The 21,420-nt window shown below is 42.7% G+C and overlaps 2 protein-coding genes across 4 annotated transcripts; both read left to right on the forward strand.

The window, feature by feature from the left end:
- The first annotated feature begins 1,133 nt into the window (after window positions 1–1,133).
- stil (STIL centriolar assembly protein) lies at window positions 1,134–12,171 on the forward strand. 3 transcript variants are annotated; one of them, XM_014995144.2, is made up of 16 exons: window positions 1,134–1,513; window positions 2,392–2,502; window positions 2,778–2,893; window positions 3,050–3,228; window positions 3,967–4,211; window positions 4,409–4,492; window positions 4,574–4,660; window positions 5,447–5,600; window positions 5,667–5,770; window positions 5,844–5,952; window positions 6,384–7,331; window positions 7,871–7,970; window positions 8,041–8,218; window positions 9,135–9,225; window positions 10,052–10,383; window positions 11,419–12,171. In XM_014995144.2, the coding sequence occupies exons 1-16, from the start codon at window positions 1,434–1,436 to the stop codon at window positions 11,957–11,959; spliced, it is 3,459 nt and encodes a 1,152-aa protein (XP_014850630.2). In that variant the 5' UTR covers window positions 1,134–1,433; the 3' UTR covers window positions 11,960–12,171. The 3 variants fall into 3 exon arrangements, with proteins under 3 accessions (XP_014850630.2, XP_087860844.1, XP_087860845.1); XM_088004718.1 differs by having other exon boundaries at window positions 5,670–5,770; XM_088004719.1 differs by having other exon boundaries at window positions 2,395–2,502.
- A 1,439-nt stretch (window positions 12,172–13,610) lies between these two features.
- Window positions 13,611–21,341, forward strand: serpinc1 (serpin peptidase inhibitor, clade C (antithrombin), member 1). Its single transcript, XM_014995167.2, has 8 exons — window positions 13,611–13,704; window positions 15,852–16,212; window positions 17,219–17,434; window positions 18,392–18,529; window positions 18,671–18,889; window positions 19,726–19,900; window positions 20,661–20,725; window positions 20,838–21,341. Exons 2-8 carry the CDS (start codon window positions 15,853–15,855, stop codon window positions 21,012–21,014), a joined length of 1,350 nt encoding a protein of 449 aa, XP_014850653.2. The 5' UTR covers window positions 13,611–13,704; window position 15,852; the 3' UTR covers window positions 21,015–21,341.
- The last annotated feature ends 79 nt before the right edge of the window (window positions 21,342–21,420 follow it).

Below are 21,420 nucleotides of genomic sequence, written 5' to 3' on the forward strand. Positions count from 1 at the left end.
TACTAACAATAAATGAAAGTAATGTTATGAAACAATATCATTATGAGTTTATAAGTCACCATCGTGAACAAATATGTAACTATGAAATGCAAAAATAATTATTAAAACTAAATCCTAATAAGGAGACATACTTCTAATTTAGAAGTAAAAAGAGGTAATTGTGAAGTCAAAGTTCTTGATATGAAATACCAAAAAGTAGTACAATTTGGATTAAAAGTCACATTTGACGTTTCTAGAAGTTTATGGAAACATAAAATTTTAAATAATTAGGTTATAATGAGTCATAAACATGAAACAACTCTAAATCATCATGACACAAAAATCCATAGTGCCAAATTAAAAGTGTAATCATTTTATGAAAATAAAAGAAAATTGATTTTCTTTTACATAAATTATATGTAGATTTATGTTTATTATTATTATTATTATTTTTTTTTTTACAAATTATAATCTTAAAAAGTAATCTCAGCATTATTTCATTGTCTCAAAACCTTCATTAATAAAATAATTTATTTATGGTGATGGGCTTATCCTTCTTGCCCAGCGGTGGTCAAATCCAGGCCTCCAGAGTTCCCATCCTGCTGCCTCCCTGCTCCACCAGAGAAATGCTGTTTATTTATGCAAACTGCAGCTCTGTGTAGATTCATCAGAAACATAGTGAACAATGATACTGAAATGTGGGTGAACTCTCAGGCGTCCCATTATCTCTGAACAGATAATTAAAAGTTTTCCCAGTTGTAGAAATTTCTGATCTGTAGTTTTTCTAGTCGATGTTTAATGATGAATTGTTGATTTAGTCACATCTGGATCAACTGAGTGGCTCGTTACCGGCCCGGTCAGAGCTGATCCCGGTCTGCTGGAGTAAGGATGCATCTAAAAGTTGCAGGATGGACACTCTCGAGGACTGGACTTCAGCACCCCTGTTCTTAAACCGTTGACAACCATCATGTTGTCATGGCAACATGCTGTTAGGGATCTGAAAAACCATATTTTTCCGTCAGCCTGCAGAAGGCAGTGTCGAGTAACAGTTTGTCACATTCGACGATGACAACTGATGACGCGAAACAAAGCGGAAGGTAATTGGTCAGACCGAATGTGAGGACATTTCTTATTGGTCCATTCCTTCACCCCGCCAGTACGACATAGAATCAGCGCCATAATTAAACGGCGCTTGTCTTTAGATGTCAGTGGAATTTTGTTTTTATGTATTTTAAAACAAGCTCTAACAAACAAAGATGAAAACAGTTTTTGAGGAAATCGTCTTCTACGTCCATTAGTCATCTAAAGGAGTGGAGTTTTGCCCGGTAAGTGGAGCTCAGACGGAGCCGATGCGGCCGGAGCGGGAGGTTAGCAGCGGGCGTTAGCTGCGGGGACCCCGGTGTTACCGTCCCTCATCCACCGCTCACTGCTTCACTTCACCGGCCTCAGCAAGCATGAGCTACCCGGTGAACCTCCAGGCCCTGCCCGGGAAAGTTCTTCAGGAGGTTTTCACTCCAGAAAACATGAGAAGAAAGTGAGTTTGTTATGATATTTACCTGTTAAGGTGATTTAACTGTCATGGCTTCCACAAACAGCCGAGCAGCGCTGAGAGGTTTAATGGCGTCAATGTTTACAAATACTTCATCTAAAACAAGATGTCAGCGTTTGAGCCATTTCCTCCAGTTCTGTTCATTATTGCTATAACCAGATTAATATAAAATATTTAACATACGAGTGTGTTAAGGGTGGATTAGAGTTAGCAGCCAAATCCAGGACATTAAATGTTCTGAAAACTTTTATGAACATTAATTTGTTGCCAAGAACTGGATGCATTTAAAAGTTAAAGTAGTTAAAATGCGCTGCATTTGAGGATCACAAGCTAAATAACGTGAGTAAAAAATATGACGACAGTAATAGTTCTAAAATAAAACTGTCTTTATTTTGAGACATGAACTCATAATGTTGTGGTTATATTTAAATTTTCACTCGGAATTGTGACGTGTTAAATTCACATAATTCTGACTTTTTTTTTCAAGGAATTTAAAATTTAAATTTTAGAATTTATTATTGTTTGTCACCGGACACAATGAGATTAAATGTAAACTTAAAATGGTAACTAATTTCATTAAGTTCTTGGTATTCTGACTTTAATTCAATAATTCTGATTTTTTTTTTCTCCTCTCAGAATTCTGAGAAAAAAAAGTAAAAATTCTGATTCTTAAAATTCTCGGAGGGAAGAATCGGAATTATGACTCAAAATTCATACTTTTTAAATTCTTGTAATTCTGACTTTATTTCTCAGAATTTTGAGAAGAGTCAGAAATGTAACTTTTTAATCATATTATTGTAACTACAATCTCAGAAATATGACTTTTTTTCCCAGAAGTCTGACTTTTTCCTGTTTCCAACCAGCAGGCACTCCGTTGGCTCCCTCGCTCAACTGGAGTTCCCTAAATCCCGCTTGGCTCTGTGGGACAGCAGCGCAGTGGGAGAGAAGCTCCGCCTCCAGCTCTGCTCCCACAGGTAAACGCTAACCTGTTGCTAAGGCCACGCTAGCTCAGATTTGATTGGAGTTTAATTATGGAGACTCGTTTTAAAATCAACTAAATAAACAAACTGACTGCAATTATCTGCCTATAGTCGTTATTTCAGGTTAAAACATTTCACCTAATCTTATTTATAATAAGAATGGTGGTTCTGTTCTGGTTAGTGGTGCAGTGATTAAATCGGGTCGTTACCTCACAACAAAACCGAGATCTCTGACCTCTGACCTTGGCCTCCTCCTTGGTTTCCTGCAGGAAACCTCGGCTTGTCCTCCTGGAGAAAGCTCTGCGCCTGGCGCAGCGCCATGCCCGCCATAGCAACAAGCCCCGCCTCCACTGTTTCCTCCTGGGGTCGCTCTCTGTGAATGAAGGTGAGAGTCGGTTCCCATCCTGATCGATCGGTGCGCTAATGATCCGCTAAAAAAATGAGCTATTGGGTTGCTAACGAGCGCTAATGGTCCGTTATCAACCTGTTAATGATTAGCTAGTGATCTGCTCCATGTCCTGACCTCTGCTGCGACCCTCAGATGAGGATGGGGTCACTGTGACCTTGGACCGCTTTGATCCGGGTCGGGACCAGGCCGGAACCGCGGCGCCATCTGCTCTGCTTCCTGGAGACGTTCTGGTCCCCTGTGTGGTTGTCCAGTCTGAGACGCCGCAGGACGCCGTTGTCCAATCAGAGGCTGAGCTTCACCACTGCTTCAAGGTGATTGGTTTGTACAGGTGCTGGAATTTCATTTTGGTGTTTTCAAGGTTTGGAAAGTTCTTGAATTCTACATAAAGTCCTCCAAACGTGCTTGGAATTCAAACTGCACAGTTTATAATAAAGTGAAATCAATCTGGAAAACTTAGCAAACCAGGTTTTTAAATGAAAATATATATTTTATCACTTTCTGAAGGTAAATCAGACTAAACCTGTTTTGTTTTAGGTTAGTTAGAATTAGTCAGCCAGTTTTCTCCATTTGCTAAACGGCAGAAAACTTTGTGAAAAATAATTGGAGACTTTTTTTGTAACGTTCTTTGCATATTTGTGTCTAAGCATTTAATTTGAGCTGGAAAGTTATTTACAAATCTTAACGTGATTGTTTTTATGTAATGAATACTTATTCCTAATGGCTTATTGACTTATTGATTGTCGTTTACTTTATATGTTAGTTATTGAAATTGATTATTATTATAATGTTTTGGTAGTGGGGGAGCTGTGCGAGTGTTAAACATTTCAAAACATAAATTTTTGTCATATTCTACATTTTAGAATGACGTCATGTGACAGTGAATTAAAACTGTCATTTTCAGTTAATTTGTATTGTTTTTATCTCTAAAGTTGGTAGAAAGTTTAAAAATGTACCTTGAAAGTTTTTTAATTTTTCTGTGTTTAAACCATTTTTTATTTTACTTATCTTTTGAAGCTTTATCCTCCAGCTGATCGTTTCTGTTGTTTCAGGCGCTGCAGCAGTTGGTGAGCAGCAGACAGACTCTGGATCTGTCCCAGCTGCTGAAGGTCAAAGTTCACGTTGTCTGCCAGCAGCAGGCCGACGCCGCCATGTTCAACCTCAGCTGGTCGGCCGTCTGTCCTGCCGTCCCTCTGGACGTCCAGCCGGTCCGTGCCGTCCCCATCATCCCCACCGCCTTGCTGAGGGCACTGACGAGTGTCGGCCGACCGGCGCCCCCTGCTGGCCGGCAGCGAGGGTGAGAGACAGCTTTACTCTGACCCACAGCTGGGACATTAATCAGTTTTCAATTACTAACAATTGGAAAATCAGATTTATTTATTTTTTTACCAGTGAACGTTTTGGGTTTCCATTGTTCCCAGTAAACCTGTTTTCATTTTGAAACTGCCATTCTCTGATGGCGTCACTTCCTGCTGATGTTTGTGTTCCTGGCAGGTTTCTGACCATGGATCAGAGCAGGAAGCTGGTTCTGCTGCTGGAGTCGGACCCCAAGGCCTCCAGCCTGCCGCTCGTCGGCCTGTAGGTTTACAACTGTTTTCAAATCCACAGAAACGGATGGTGAAAACCCGTTTACTGACGTTTCCGTCTTCCTTCCATCAGCTGGCTGAGCGGCGTCATACATGCCTACAACCCCCAGGTTTGGGCCTGGAGCCTCAGGTTCATGTTTGGCTCCGCCCTGCAGGACAGGTGAGGGTTCTGGTTCTGGTTCTGGTTGTGGAAGGTGAGACAAAAAAATCAATCCACAAAAGAATCCTGATTCTTTTTTACTGCGATTCAGAACCGAACGGATGGACAATAAATCAATAATTATATATCAATAGATAACAGAGTTGATGGAATATTCACTGAACTCTGATCCAGAACCGTGTGGCATTCTGGGAGATGTAGGCAGAGGAAACCTCTCAAGGCTAGCTTAGCTAAGTTGGTGGAATCAACTCACTCTCTCTCTGGTTGCCTAGCAACGGCCTGCTGAGTAAGAAGCAGCTCCCCCCAACTTTGGTTACCTAGCAACGGCCTGCTGAGTAACTGCCAGCAGCAGTTTGACGTTTCCCCTCCGCGCCTCAAAACTGCTTAAAGATAAAAAAACAAAGGAACGGAAACTGGATCAAACACGAAATATCACACCACCAGGTTGACTATTTTAGATATTTAAAACCAAAAATTGATCAATAATTATTGACATTAACTGATGTTGACAGCCCTAATAATTACAAAATCAGTTCAGCCTAATAATATGAAATTTAAATGCGTTAATAACACAGATTAATCAAAGTGCCTACTTTGACCTAGAAGCCTCTCTCTCTCCAGGGCGGCGTAATAAAGGGGTGGGACACTCAGAAACTAAAATCAAATAAAATCCATCTCCTCTGTCAGCTGTTCCTGAACCGACTCTGTTGTTTGTGCCTGAAGATAATTTGATGTGTTAAGTTTCCGGGCCGTAGTTCTGATGATCTCGTCTCCGCTGCGTTTCAGGGTTCTGTCTGAGGTCGGCTGCTTCCTCCTGGTCGTGTTTGGCTCCGCCCACAGAACCCCTCAGTTCTTCCAGTGTCGAGATTCCCGACCGGGACCTGGAGCCCAGCTGGACTTCCAGCTGATGACGGCCTCCCAGGCCGCCACGCTCTACCAGGTAACCACCGGCTCTGGTTTCTGGGCCTGACGGGTCGAGGTGCTGGGTAACAATGTGTCCGGCCAGCAGGTGGCGCCGGTGGACGGCGGAGCGCTGCGGTGCGAGTTGGGCCCGGAGGATCGCAGCAGGCAGGGCGAAGCATTCAGAGCGGCTCACAGCGCCTTCAGCAGGTCAGAACTCACCCAGTTCTTCTAGTCAGACCAAGAAGAAGAGCGTGGCGCTGATGTTCGGTTCTGTTGCCAGGGCGACGCCTCCAGCTGCCGGTCCGTCCGTCAGCGATCAGGACTCTGGAGTCGAGGATGAGGACTTTTCTCCCCGACCGTCTCCGAGCCCCCACCCTCCAGCAGCTCAGGTGGATTCAGTCCCTCCAACCTGAAGCCACTGAATATCCGTCCCGTGTTTTGGCATCTCAATACAGAGAAAACCGAATGTTGTTTTTATTGTGATTAAATAAAAGTCCCTTCACCCAACTGGATAAACGCAGCTATTACAGCTGCAGACACCATTAAAGCAACACGATGCACCAAAGTCAGCAGAGATTCCTCAGGTTTATTTTATAACACATAAATGATGAACAACATTTAAAGGCACCAATATGCAAAATTCACATTTTGTTTCTTTGTTTTTCTATTTGTGTTTCTTGTGCTTCTAAAAAAGCCCCATTGCTTAAAAAAACACACAAGTCGATGTTTTCCGGTGTCATGAAATTGAGCTGAAAGGTTGTTTGTGTTGCTAGGCAACACTCACTTCCTGTAACGACTCTGCCGTTCGTTTCGGTTCCAGGCTCGCCGCGTCCAGCCGTCCGTTCCTGAACTCTCCCTGCTGATCGATGGCAGTTTCTCCTCCAATTACAGTGGGGGGCAGCACTCTGGCCCCGCCCACAGGCTGCCTCCAGCCAATAGGAAGCTGGCTTCCCCCACTGCCTCTTCATCAGTGCCACAGGCTCTTCCTCACCTCCACAGCACACCGAACTCCAACCTGCAGCAGCCCTGCGCCTGCTGCTCTGCCCACAACTGCACCTCCATCTTCCCCTCGCCAGCGCTCCTCCCTGCTGCCGTTGCTCCTCACATCCAGCATTCTGCTCCTCTTCCTCCCTCTTCCTCTCCGAAAGCATCTTCACCCCTCGCCTCCTCACAGCACTACACCCCCAAACATCCGCCCACTCCTCCTCTTCCTCCTTCCTCCTCTCATCAGCAAACTACTCCTCTTCCTCTTTTCTGCTCCCATAAACAGACTCCTCCTCTTCCTCCCATCGGCTATCCGTCCACCCCTCTTCTTCCCTCTCCTCTTCCTCCCATCGGCCCTCCGTCCACCCCTCCTCTTCCTCCTTCCTCCTCTCATCAGCAAACTACTCCTCTTCCTCTTTTCTGCTCCCATAAACAGACTCCTCCTCTTCCTCCCATCGGCCATCCGTCCACCCCTCCTCTTCCTCCCTCTCCTCTTCCTCCCATCGGCCATCCGTCCACCCCTCCTCTTCCTCCCTCTCCTCTTCCTCCCATCGGCCATCCGTCCACCCCTCCTCTTCCTCCCTCTCCTCTTCCTCCCATCGGCCATCCGTCCACCCCTCCTCTTCCTCTTCCTCCCCCCCCCCTGTGGCACGCAGACCCCCCCCCCCTCGCTCGCCCCCCCTGTGGGAATCCCTGCTGTGAGAAAGTGGGCGGAGTCCTGACCTCTGACACCTACCAGTTGCTGCTGCATCAGGACCAACAGCTGCGCCTCCTGCAGGCTCAGGTAAGAACTGCAGCTCGGCTCTCGTCTCCTTGGCTGCGGCAGCATCATGCTGAGGGTCTGGAGAGGAGGAAGCCATCTTAGAAACTCAACAGCTTGATGGGTTTTCCACAGAACACAGATCCAAAGCATTCAGAATATTCCTCGTTTTATTTTTTGGTGTAGGAGGTTTTATTAAATTGCTACTTTAATGCAGTGACTTTCTTGTATAACAACTTTATTCTGATGTTATTACGTTATTTTCATGTTACGACTTTATTCTCACGGTATTTTACTTTTTCTAGATGTAATCTAACTTTGCTAGTAAGGTTAAATCTTTATTTTACTGTATTACCACTTTTTTCTCTCTATATTAGGACTTTACTGTGGCTCTTTACTTTTTTCTTCTTTATTGTATAAAAACGGCTTTGCTCTGTTCTCCGGATCAGGTTGAAGCTAGTAGAGGTGAGATGCTCTGTTGTCATGGTGACAGGTTGTGATGCAGCAGAATCGGATCAGAACATGCAGTGTCAGATCCCAGATGTTCTGGTTGTCTCCTGCAGGTCCAGATGCTGCTGGAGGCCCAGGGGAAGCTGCAGTCGTCCGGCCCGCAGCTCCAAACGCCGACGCCCAGGAGCACCGCCAGCATCGCCGTGGAAACGGGTGAGCCTGCCTCCTCCCAGCAGCTCTCACCTTCACACATTTCCTCCTCTAACGCCGCTGCTGTTTGCAGGCGCCAGTTTGTTCTGGGGTCAAAGTCCCGACCGGCCGCTCCTGCAGGAGGAACCGGAACCCAAACCCGACCCCAGAACCCCGCCCTCATCCTCCTCCAGTGCCTCCGCCTCGTCACATGACCTGTCGCTGCACAAGCCAGAGGAAGGAGCGAGCTGCTCTCCATCCGACCCCCACAGGTAGACGGCAGGATCCCACTGGGATGGACTGGTATCAGTTGGCTGTATACTGGGCAGGTGACCAGAACTGTCCAGTTAAGTCTCTGCTCTTAAAGCTGCAGTATGTAACTTTTATAACTTTTTTTTTTTTTTTGCATTATTATGAGAGATGATCTGTGAAAAAAATCCAGCTTGTCTGTCTTCTCCCAGTGCTAACTAGAAACAACCAATCAGAGACAGGAGGTGGGACTTAGCGCTGTCAATCACCCTCTGCACAGCCTGTCATGAATGCTAAGGCTAGTTAGCATAGCAGATAAACGACAAGTTGTTTATCTGTACATGAGATTGATTGACAGTGCTAAGACCCTCCTCGTGGCTCTGATTGGTTGGTTTGGTGCATTTCTTCAGATGGCAACAGCTCAGGGAGGATATCTCCTAACAAACTGTCACAACATGGAGACAGTTTTAATGTAAAACAAAGTTACAAACTGCAGCTTTAAGAGGTGAAGCTTTCATTCATTCAGGAAGTTTGTTTCTGATTGGAAATTATACGAAAGTCTAAGGATAGGATGGCCTTTAAGGGAAAAAAAACATTAAATATAATTTCTGATTTGCTGTTTTGGTGATTCATCACGATAAGCCGGATGTTTATGATAAGCCAGGCAGCAAAGGTATCAGTCAGGAGCAGGCTACAAACATTTCTACAATATGTATGAACAATGAATCAAAATATTCTTTAGTAAAGTTTTAGTTGGAATCAGTGTGAAGTGTGTCTGGGCGTAATACTGTTGTGGCCAATAACTGATATTTTACCAATATCGGATATTTCTCCCAAATCTTTTAACATCATAAAAACTCAACCACAAATATCGGCCCGGTTTTACTGATCGGACCGATACTGCTGATCTGTAACCCGTGTTCTGTTGGTTCTGTCCAGCACCAGCGGCCTGCAGAGTCCGGTTCTGGGAGAGAGCGCCAGCATGTACGGGCCTCCAGCAGAGCAGCAGAGCTTCTACCAGAATCTGATGGTAACGCCACTTTTCTGATCGGATCAGAACCAAAAGGACAGAAAGCTGAGCTTTACCATGCCGGGATTACCTTATCTGTTAGGGATTAGATTAACCAGCCGAAACCAAACACACGAGGGATTATTCTGGGATTTCTTATTTGATTTTTAAATATTTCAAGAGATTGTGTAAAAAAATAAAATAAAAATTCCACTTCTATGGTTTTGTTTACTAAAACTCTGGAGTCTTAGGCTAAGTTCAGAGAACCAAAACAATAACGTTGAGAATGAAGTGGTATTAAAACGAGAGCAGTTATATTACCTGGATAATGTGAGATAATATGACAAGTCATAGAAAATTCATAATATTATCCAAAGTTATAATGGGAGAATAAAATCGTAATATTTCCAGATTAAAAGGAAAATGAATACAGTTGCAACAATATTAGTATAAATTCTCAATAATACGAGAATAAAGTCACTATAATTCCAGTATAAAGTAGTAACTCCTTTGTAAAAAAAACTTACATTAAAATGAGAAATGTTGAGCTGTACTTTGTATCAGTTTTAATCTTTTAAATCAGCATCAAGTTATTATCAGCAGAACTTTAAGACTGAATCTGTTCAGGAGAACCGACCACATTCGGGTCACGTTGGATCCTAATAACCATCAGATCCTTTTCCTCCTATTTGTACGTTTTTATTCTCATAATTTCACAATAAATAAATAAATATGGCAGTCTGGCCGTATTCCTCCATCCTGTTGAAACATGTTAATGTTTTTGTTGGATCAGATGGTTCTGATGGGTTCCAGCGGCCCGGTTCTGATAACTCTTCTTTCTCCTCAGACTCAGCTCAGCAGCCGCCTGCAGGAGTCGGACAGCAGACAGGAAGCAGAGGACGACTCCAACAGGAAGAGCCCGTCTGCATCCCAGCACTCCCAGTCCTCCCAGCACTCCCAGTCCTCCCAGCACTCCCAGTCCTCCCAGCACTCCCAGTCCTCCCAGCTGCCCTCTTCCTCATCCGACAGGAAGCAGGACCAGAAGAAGAGGAGGAGTCCGGACAGCGACGCCGTGACCCGAGCGACGCTGCGGCGGCTGCAGCAGCTTGGCGTCACCGTGGATACGGAAAATCTGACGGAGTTGGACAAGAACCGAATCAGAGCGGTGGAGACGGCCAGGTACCGGTCTCACCTGGATGGCTGCCCATTTATATGACGTCACTTCAGGATGCTAGCAAAACCTCACTGTTCTAACTATCTAAAGGGGCAGTGACACGTAAAATCCACTTTTTATCTTTCCATCATGTTTTAATGTTTTTCCCTAATCAAAATCAAACCTGGAGGGTTAGTTTGATCCTTTCATGTCTGAGAAATCCTTCAATCTTCATGGCAACCATCCATCTGTGCAAAAAAGCCTGGGTGGACTTATTCCCGCCTTCAAGGCGCAGCTCCTCCCCCACTCAGCCCCTGCAGACTAGCCACCAGCAATTAGCAAACATCTTCTGAGCTCGTTATAGGAGCTGCTACTGGTAAAAACATTAAGGGCTTCATAGAGGAGCCATGTTGGGATGACTTCCTGGAGGCGGAGCTTCAGAAAGAGCAGAAGCTTCTTAAAGAGACAGAGGTCCAATTTCAAGTCTTATTGGATACATGTAGCATTTTCACAACAACTAAAGGTAACGTAGCACAAAACGATATCAGCATTGAGGGTAATATTCTCAGTAAAATTACAATAAGACAGTAAAGATAAAGCATAAAATATTAAAGGAAAAATGTAATCATATTTTAACATCTTTCAGTTGAAAACTGAAAAAGTTCTGTATATAAGAATGGATTATTGAAGAACAATTTATCATGATCAGAGAACAACTTTAACACCATTTAATCATCTTATTGTTCTGTAGTTTCTGAGCTCAGCGGTTATGACGACCACTTTGCTATAAAATGGCACTCAGTTCCTGGAGATCACATGACTCCGCCCCTTTAATTCGCTCGGCCTCCTCTATCGGCCTAACAGGTCGCTGATGATGTCAACTGAGCTTATTTGATCACGCTGTGATGGTACGATGACAACACGCTACCCGGTGTTAAAGCAGCAAGATAAATCCCATCAGTAACCATGGCAACCAGTGGCAGTTTAAAGTTGCTATATTTACAAACAATCGATACTTTTAGATGACGTTTGACCTTTGACCCATTGTTTCTCTCCGCCAGCACGTTGGCGACCATCGACCCTGCGGCGGTCGTCTCCAGGCTGAGCGTCTCCGAGGCGATAGGCAGCGATCTGTTTGCCGGCGGCAGCGTGGACCTGAGCCTGGAGGCCAACGCCATCGCCCTGCGCTACCTCAGCCAATCACAGCTCAGCAGGCTGTCCCAGGGAGGCCACGCCCCCCTGCACGGCCACGCCCCCTCCAGCTGCGGTGACTCCCTGCTGTCACCTAGCAACATGTCCCTGGCCACCAGGAAGTACATGAGGCGCTACGGCCTGATCGAGGAGGAGGAGGAAGAGGTCAGAGGTCAGGAGGCCCGACAGCCGCTGAGCGACGCCCTCAACCTGAAGTCCCTCCCACAGAGTCAGCTGATCCGGGAGCTGCGGCCCAAAATGCAGCTGCTGGCCAGAACCGGCTCTGGCGAGGAGAAAGAGAACCGAATGGCACCGGTGGGCCGGACTGGTCCAAACGGGCCGCAGCCAGAGGGATCGGTCGGGAACATCCTGGACCTGAGCCGCCTGAGGCAGCTGCCCAAGCTGTTCTAACCCAACAGAACCAGAACCAAACCTGGACTTACCTTAATACATGTGAACTTTAGATGAAGTTGGGTTCTGGTTCTCTTGGACCAGAACCCGGTCAGTTCAGCTGACTCTCTGTTTTTATTTTTTTTGTTTTCTGGTTTTTATGGGAAATTTCTTCTGCACTTTTTTAATATTTATGATTTCACAAATAAAATTTGATTCAGATTTTAAATAAATTGTTTCTGGATAATTAATTACAGAAAATAAAAAGTTCAGTTTAACAGAAAAAGAATTTATCAATACAACCTGTTGATTAAATTATTACAAGACAACTTTTCATTCTTATAAACAGATAAATAATATGTCTCATATATTTAGCTCTGCTTTTAATGTAAGTTTTTCATCTTTTTATCAAATGTTTACAGGAGAGTAAAAACATTAGATCCGGTTTTAAATCCTTCCAAAAACGTTTAAAAAATTAAAATATTCTCAATATTTGAGTATCAAAACAAATTATTTTTGTTTTTTTCGGAAACGATTTTGATTTCTTTGAAAAGGTTTTTTAAAGTCGGAGAGTTTCTTGTGAGGTTGTTTGGTCAAACGTTTCTTCTAACAGTTTTGTTTTATTTAAAGTGAACTAAGATATTTTCACAAAAAATTAGACAAAAATAATAATTCAAGTCAGACAGACATTTCAGCTGCCCGTATCATTACTAAAACCCCATCCATGCACCACATCACTCCTATCTTGCAAAGACTTCATTGGCTGCCTACCAAGTTCCGTATAGAATACAAAATTCTTCTGTATACTTTTAAGGCTCTTCACAATTTTTCCCCACTATATCTTTCCAATCTTATTCATATTGCCACTCCCTCTCGTTCCCTCAGATCATCCTCCTCCATCCATTTGTCTGTCCCCTCTGTTCGTCTTACTACCATGGGGAGCAGAGCTTTCAGTCGCTCTGCTCCCCAACTCTGGAACTCATTACCACCTCACCTTAGAAACATAAAGTCACTCCCTAAATTTAAAACCGAACTTAAAACACACCTTTTTAGATCTGCCTTTTCAATATGACACAATTGGTTTGCTTGATTTTTATATAGATTTTTTACATAGATTTATATATAGATTTCATATAGATACATTGTTGTGTATTTATCTGATCTATTTTTAATTGCTACATTTTTATTGTTGCTGTTACTTTTCGCTCTTTGTACGGTGTCCTTGAGTGCCAGAAAGGCGCCTTAGAAATAAAATGTATTATTATTATTATTATTATGAAAAGAGCCCCATTCTGTGTTTAAACGTAAAGTAAAACAATTTTTGTAAAAAGTAAAATTTTTCCCCAAATGAAAAATTTTCTGCCCAAAGTTTCCTTTTCAGAGAATAAATAAATCACAAAGCAAATATTTGACCTGAAAAATTGCAAATATTTTTGAAATTCATTTTCAGCACATTATTTACTCAGACTTCTAACTTAATGTAATCCCAAAAGCAACTTTTATTTATTTTCTAAATTTAAAAAGGAAGGTTAAAGATTTTGCAGCTGGAAACAATTTCAACACAGTTGAATACAGTTTTGTTCCTGTGCGTGGGTTACCTGACCCGCTCAGGTATTGATCGGTTCCGGAGGGGTACGTCGTCATGGTGATGGCGGCGGGTCGATGTCTCAAAGGTTGGAGTGGATTTGTCGCTGCTCTGCAGGACAGTGACCTGATTCCAGCTCAGACTGCTCTCTCCTCCTGGACTCGCTGCCGTACCTGCTCAGGTAAATTCCTCATTATTAGCTAAAATAATTCTGGTTCTGGAATATTTGTGTTTTTGGTTTTATTAATGTTGCTGAAAGTAAAAGTTTCTTGAACTTCAGCCTTTTGGCCTCACTGATCTTTGATCAATATCTACCATTTGTTGCTGTTTTCCTCAAGTTTCTGATCAATAAGTGAAGGAAAATCTTCATCTGTGTCCGACTGAAATCTGAAAAAATAAAACTTTATTAGTAACGCAACCTGAACATCTGAAAAAGTGATCGAACGTTGGAGGGAGCAACTGATATCAAATGTCCTTATCGTCACTCTGCTTTAATTCAGCCGCATAGGAGGGTTTCCCAGCCTGAGTGGCCTAGTTAAAGGCTGGAATCAAGTCCAGGCTTTAATTAGGTCACTTCAAAACATTCATGTTTTTGTTTTGTATCGGTGCTGAAAGTCACAAGTTCAAGGTCACAACCTGATATTAGATCAGTTGTTTCTGCAACTGTTCAAGAAAGTTGCTGTGTTAGGGAGAGTTGCTGTTTCAGGGACAGTTGCTGTTTCAGGGACAGTTGCTGTTTCAGGGACAGTCGCTGTTTCAGGGACAGTTGCTGTTTTAGGGACAGTTGCTGTTTCAGGGACAGTTGCTGTTTCAGGGACAGTTGCTGTTTCAGGGACAGTCGCTGTTTCAGGGACAGTTGCTGTTTTAGGGACAGTTGCTGTTCCAGGGACAGTTGCTGTTTTAGGGACAGTTGCTGTTTCAGGGACAGTTGCTGTTTTAGGGACAGTTGCTGTTTCAGGGACAGTTGCTGTTTCAGGGACAGTTGCTGTTTCAGGGACAGTTGCTGTTTTGGGGACAGTCGCTGTTTCAGGGACAGTTGCTGTTTTAGGGACAGTTGCTGTTCCAGGGACAGTTGCTGTTTTAGGGACAGTTGCTGTTTCAGGGACAGTTGCTGTTTTAGGGACAGTTGCTGTTTCAGGGACAGTTGCTGTTTCAGGGACAGTTGCTGTTTCAGGGACAGTCGCTGTTTCAGGGACAGTTGCTGTTTTAGGGACAGTTGCTGTTTCAGGGACAGTTGCTGTTTCAGGGACAGTTGCTGTTTCAGGGACAGTTGCTGTTTCAGGGACAGTCGCTGTTTCAGGGACAGTTGCTGTTTTAGGGACAGTTGCTGTTCCAGGGACAGTTGCTGTTTCAGGGACAGTCGCTGTTTCAGGGACAGTTGCTGTTTCAGGGACAGTTGCTGTTTCAGGGACAGTTGCTGTTTTGGGGACAGTCGCTGTTTCAGGGACAGTTGCTGTTCCAGGGACAGTTGCTGTTTTGGGGACAGTTGCTGTTTCAGGGACAGTTGCTGTTTCAGGGACAGTTGCTGTTTTAGGGACAGTTGCTGTTTCAGGGACAGTTGCTGTTTCAGGGACAGTTGCTGTTTTGGGGACAGTCGCTGTTTCAGGGACAGTTGCTGTTCCAGGGACAGTTGCTGTTTTGGGGACAGTTGCTGTTTCAGGGACAGTTGCTGTTTTGGGGACAGTTGCTGTTTCAGGGACAGTCGCTGTTTCAGGGACAGTCGCTGTTTCAGGGACAGTCGCTGTTTTAGGGACAGTCGCTGTTTCAGGGACAGTTGCTGTTTCAGGGACAGTTGCTGTTTCAGGGACAGTTGCTGTTTCAGGGACAGTTGCTGTTTTGGGGACAGTCGCTGTTTCAGGGACAGTTGCTGTTCCAGGGACAGTTGCTGTTCCAGGGACAGTTGCTGTTTCAGGGACAGTTGCTGTTTCAGGGACAGTTGCTGTTTTAGGGACAGTCGCTGTTTCAGGGACAGTTGCTGTTTCAGGGACAGTTGCTGTTTCAGGGACAGTTGCTGTTTCAGGGACAGTTGCTGTTTTAGGGACAGTTGCTGTTTCAGGGACAGTTGCCATAGACAGTTTTTGCATCTTTTTTGCCTACTTCCTGCTGTCAGTCAGATTCTAATAAGGTGATTTTTTACAGGTTGTACGTAATCGGGTCAAACTGAACCAAATTTGGTTAAATATACTTTTTCTTTTTCTTTTTCATTATTTAATTACATTTCCAGGTTGTATTTATTCTGGTTAACTTTGCTAAAAAGTTTTGGCACCCTTCAGCGTTTCTGAAATCTTCTGGTTTCTAAATTGGTTTGCTAATCTCTCCTCCATCCAGGATGAGGACTACTAGTTGCTGGTTGCTTCTGGCATTGTTGCCATTGCTTTCCAGTGCCCAGCTTCTGGACATCTGCAGCGCCCGACCCAAAGACCTTGCTCTGGAGCCGCGCTGCGTCTACCGCAGCCCCGACCCGGACTCAGACGAGGCCGACGAACCGACCCCGGAGCCGCGGCCCGTCAACCCCAGGGTGTGGGAGCTATCGAAGGCTAACGGCCGCTTCGCCCTGGCCCTGTACAAGCAGATGGCCCTCAGCCGGACGCCCGATAGCAACATCTTCATGTCGCCCCTCAGCATCTCCACCGCCTTCGCCATGACCAAACTGGGAGCCTGCAACCAGACACTGGAGCAGATCATGAAGGTCGGAATCCTACCGCTAACTTGACAGCTAGCTGCGCTAACTCTGAAGCGCTACTCATAAACATTAGCTCTGATAATGCTAAACTGCTAAAGCACTAAGCCAACATAATATTTAGAAGAAGCTATTGCTAAAGCACTAATCGTAAGCATTAACTCCACTAGTGCTACACCAGCTTGATATTTATAGAAGCTAGTGCTAAAAAGCTAATCATAAACAGTTCATAAACGCTACAGCGCTGAACTCCTACACCAACACAATATTTAGCAGAAGCTAATAGTGAACTCTAAAGCACTACACCAACACGGTATCAATTGAAGCTAATGCTAAATCGCTAATCATTAGCTTCACTAACATTATGGCAACAGGTATTTGTCAGAAGCCAATGCTACAGGACTAACCATAAACATTGGTTCTGCTAATGCTAAAGTATGACACCCACATGGTATTTAGCAGGAGCTAATGCTAAAAAGCTAATCATAACATTCGTTCAGCTAATGCTAAGCTGTCAACATCATGGATGAAGAACATGAGGAGAGGAAACAGACATGCTGCGTAAACACTTCAAACACTTCAAAATAAAAACATGTATTTAAGAGCCTAACTATGTGAATAATGTTTAACAGCTAAAACCCAAAATTTCAACACGGATGTTGAACTTTACTTAACTGAAAGTTTACAAAGCAGTCAAGAAAATGAGCGCTTTAGAATTTAATTTGAAAAAATTACTAACAAAATAGCATTTTCAAAGTTAGCAAAGTGTTAAGCTAAAAAAAATAATAAATCAATTTCTTTAACTAAAATAGCAAGAATGGGAGAAAAATCACATTAAGATTAGTTTTGTGTTTTCAATACAACAAATCCTATTTTTAAGATTTGGTGATTTTAAGCCCAAAATGTTAAACCTCTAACATTTAAAGAAAAGTGAATAAAAGTTTAGGTGAAATCTGTTTCGCTCCACATCCAGTCAGTAGTTAACACTGACCCGACCCGATGTTTGCATCTGCAGGTGTTTCAGTTTGACACCATCAAGGAGAAAACATCAGATATGATCCACTTCTTCTTCGCCAAGCTGAACTGCCGACTGTACAGGAAGAAAGACAAAACGACGCTGCTGGTCTCCGCCAACCGGCTGTTCGGGGACAAGTCGCTCTACTTTAACGAGACGTACCAGAACATCAGCGAGACCGTGTACGGAGCCAAACTGATGCCTCTCAACTTCAAGGTGACGCCACAGATTATTAAACCGTTTCAAAGTGTCTCCAGATTAATAACTACTGGAAACGTCACAGGATGAAGTGAAACATTTGAATTGGACAGGAAGTAAAGTCAGTACTTTGAATATTAAATATGTTTTTCTTTATGTCTAATGTTCTTTGATTAATATGTTAATATTCTACATTTTAATGCAATTAATCACTTTTTAAACACAGGTTGTTAAGTCTAATTAATTAATTGTGTTTTTACTGAAAGCAACGTTTTCAATTTAAAAACCATGTCATTGTAGATATCATACCATAAAGACATATCTACGATGCCGTATTAAGGCAAATGTGGACAGAAAAACAAGAAAGGAGGAGTAGATTTCTTTAAAAAAAAATCTCACATGGTCTAGAAAAAACTTGGAAATTTTCTGAGTTTCAAAAATCTAAAATATTTGACTTTTCAAAATTAAAAATTTTAAATATTAATCTCAAAATGTAACTTTGACTTAAACAAGTTGCCTGTATTTTTATAATGGTTTTCAATTAAAATACAATTAATCAATTAATTAAGCCCCTGCAATTAACTTAATTAAAAATGTTAATCGAGTCTCACCTCTGGGTAAAAACTAAAATAACAGCATATTCTGCAAAATTAGAGTAGTAGAATATATTTATTTATGTATATGAATTCTAATTCTAATTATATAAAAGTAATTATTGATATTGTTAAATTATACTTACAAATTATAATTTATATATAATAAAATTAGGAATAAATAATTTCATTTATAATCTAAATAAATTTATTTTTTAAGAATCCCATTTTTAAAAAAAGCTCTATTTAATTTTGCTGAGAATATTACCCTCTATGCAGACGATATTGTTTTGTGCACCAAAAGTCTTGCTAGAGTTCAGATAAAGAATCTGTTGTTTTTTAAGTCAAACTGGATCCGTACCAGTAATTCCTCTGATGGCAGACAAACCCGGAGGCGGCTCGGATCACCATCAACGACTGGATCTCCAACAAGACGGAGAACAGGATCCAGGACACGCTGCCGTCCGGCGCCTTGGACTCCAACACCGTTCTGGTTCTTGTCAACACCATCTACTTCAAGGTTGGTAAAGACCTGAAGATAAAGCAATCTGCATAGAAATCTGTTTTAGGACTTCAGAGATAAAAAAGCAGGATATCATCTGCATACAAAGATAATCTGATGTTCCTGAACACTGAGGAACAGTTTTTGTTTCCCTTTCAGGGTTTGTGGAAAAACAAGTTTCCCAAAGACAGCCTGATGGCGTCAGAGTTCTTTGTGGACGACAGTCGCAGCTGTGAGATCAGCATGATGTACCAGGAGACCAAGTTCAACTACAAGGACCTGCGTGAGGAGAAGGTGCAGCTGCTGGAGATGCCGTACCGAGGAGACGACATCACCATGGTGATCATCCTGCCAAACAAAGGCCATCCGCTCAGTCAGGTAGGCTTCGTTACCTCCTCCGTGTTTGTCCTTACAAAGAGAAAATTATCTGGGAGTTTTGGTTAAATCTTCAGGCTGTAAATAAATTCAGAAGTATTGCAGAGGAAAGTGAAAACATAAAAAACTGTTACTTTTGTTAGCCAGAAGTTACTGGAATTAAACTGAGGTGGAAGAGCAAGGAAACCGGGTGATGAGGTGAAGGTGGAGATTACCTGAGACGTTTGGTGAGGCATTTCTGCCAACATTAGTCATTCATCAGGCCTGTGAATATTCTTTTTTTTTAGCAGGAAAGCAGAGAAATTGACATTAAAGCTGCAGTTCATAACTTTTATAATTTTTTAAACATATTTGTTAAAGCTGTCACATTGTGACAGTTTGAGATAAATAATCTGTGGAAAGATCGATCTCCTCCACCTCCTGCCTGAACTGCTGTTTGAAGAAATTAACCAAAAACAACCAATCAGAGCCAACAGGAGAGGCGCTGTCAATCACCCTCATGAACATGCTGCTAAATGTGCCAATATCACAGAAATAACCCACCGTTACAGGAAAACCATTTATCCACCATCATTGGTGGCTATGCTAACTGGTATTAGCACTCATAACATAAGGAGGCTGATTGGCAGCGCTAAGACCCGCCTCCTGGCTCTGATTGGTTGTTTTTAGTTGGCAAGATAACATTTTCACAGATTATTTGTGTTTTAACAAACTGTCATGACAACAAACAAGTAAACAAATGATTTTTTTTAAAGTCTCACACTGCAGCCGTAAGCTGAACCTCAGACCAGGACGCGCTGGGATGAATGTCGGATTATTTAGTGAGTTTTTCCATTCAGGTGGAGCAGAATCTGGACCAGAACAAGCTGAAGAGCTGGCTGGACCAGATGAGAGAAACCTCCGTGTCCGTCACCGTCCCGCGCTTCCGAGTGGAGGACAGCTTCAGCCTGAAGGACAAGCTGCAGCAGATGGGGCTGACCGACCTGTTCAGCGCAGACACTGCCAGCCTGCCCGGTACCAGAACCAGAACCTGGACCAGAACCTGGGCCAGAACCTGAAACACAACTAGAACCAGAACCTGAGCCTGGGCCAGAACCAATCCCCATAGAAAGTCATAATATTAGCAGAATAAAAAAGCAATAATTTAATGATGCTAATAGATGAAGCGTTTCCTTATTTGTAAAACCGATACATTTATTCAGGATTTTGTTTTTCAGAGTTTGTGTAGAAATGTTCATAGAATTATGACTTTATTCTAACTGTATCACTTTATTTTGGCTTTGTTTTCTCATATTATTACGATTTTAAGCAACATCAGCAGATTTCAGCTCCACACTGAAATATTCATTAAATTCAGTTCCACTGAGTTTTGTTCAAATGTATTACAGACAAAAAAACATTGATTTAAAAAAATATATCTCTACTAAATTAGAAAAATTTAGCAAAAACATTTTGACAGTTCTGATATTTAATTTTTTGTTTAGTTTTAATTTATATAGCAATACAGTTTTTTTTATTTCATTTCGTGTATATTTACAATTATTTTTAATTATAAATATGTAATTTTTATAACATTTTTTGCCTTATTTTTATTTTCTACTTAGTTATGTCATCCATCTTTTTGTAGTAGTTAATACTTTTTATTTTGCTGACGTTATGAGTTTTTGTCTTTGTTACAGTCCTTTACATGATTCGACATTAAACTCTCACGTCCAGATAAATGATAAAATCAGTCATATATTTATGAAATGATAATAATCGGGTGTTTTTCCAGGAATCCTGGAGGACGGCAGCGACTCCCTGTTCATCTCTGATGCTTACCACAAGGCCTTCCTGGAGGTCAGGAACACAAAGTTCATGTTTTCTGTTTGTTTTCACTCAAACTGCCACTGATTGGTCAAGTTGAAGTTTAATCTGATCTGCGTGGGCTTGTTGGTTTGTTGGTTTCCAGGTGAACGAGGAGGGAAGTGAAGCTGCCGCCTCCACCGCCGTGGTCGCCGTCGGACGCTCCCTGAACCTGGACCGGGAGTATTTCCTGGCCGATCATCCGTTCCTGGTGATCATCAGAGAGACGACGCTCAACACGCTGCTGTTCGTCGGCCGCGTGGCCGACCCCTGCCAGCAATGAAACGGCCGCTGTTCATTGGCCGATGAAACGGCTCCGTTGAACGACGCCGTCCTGTAAAAATCATTCAGAGGTCAGGAGGGTTTCAGGCTTCGACGGCACCAGAAACAAACATAATCCAGCTCCAGAAGAGCTCAAATAAAACATTTGTGTATTAAACTTACTTTGAATACTTAATGTTGATTTTCAACTAGACTTGGACTAGGCCATTTTTATGGTTTGATTTCAGCTCCTCTGTCCTTGTAAATGTAAAATCCTTCTTTGTTTGAGTCTGTTGAGTAAAATCCCAATAAAACACACTGAAGTTTCTGACTGTTAAAAAAAGAAAAACGGTGCTGAATTTCTGGCCCAACATCTGGGATAGTTTATCATTTACTTAATATTTCCAGAATGGGTTTAAATCCACATT

The sequence above is a fragment of the Poecilia mexicana genome, unplaced genomic scaffold, assembly GCF_051168715.1.
Source record: "Poecilia mexicana isolate PSO_F unplaced genomic scaffold, ASM5116871v1 scaffold_4, whole genome shotgun sequence".
Taxonomy (NCBI): Eukaryota; Metazoa; Chordata; class Actinopteri; order Cyprinodontiformes; family Poeciliidae; genus Poecilia; species Poecilia mexicana.

Bases quoted from the DNA above. Each gene is read 5' to 3' on its own strand.
- serpinc1 (XM_014995167.2), top strand. From the start codon at position 15,853: ATGAGGACTACTAGTTGCTGGTTGCTTCTGGCATTGTTGCCATTGCTT. The intron at 19,901-20,660 runs GTACCAGAACCA...GTGTTTTTCCAG, and splicing joins AGACACTGCCAGCCTGCCCG to GAATCCTGGAGGACGGCAGC. The intron at 20,726-20,837 runs GTCAGGAACACA...GTTGGTTTCCAG, and splicing joins ACCACAAGGCCTTCCTGGAG to GTGAACGAGGAGGGAAGTGA.
- stil (XM_014995144.2), top strand. From the start codon at position 1,434: ATGAGCTACCCGGTGAACCTCCAGGCCCTGCCCGGGAAAGTTCTTCAG. The intron at 4,493-4,573 runs GTAGGTTTACAA...TCCTTCCATCAG, and splicing joins AGCCTGCCGCTCGTCGGCCT to CTGGCTGAGCGGCGTCATAC. The intron at 4,661-5,446 runs GTGAGGGTTCTG...GCTGCGTTTCAG, and splicing joins GGCTCCGCCCTGCAGGACAG to GGTTCTGTCTGAGGTCGGCT.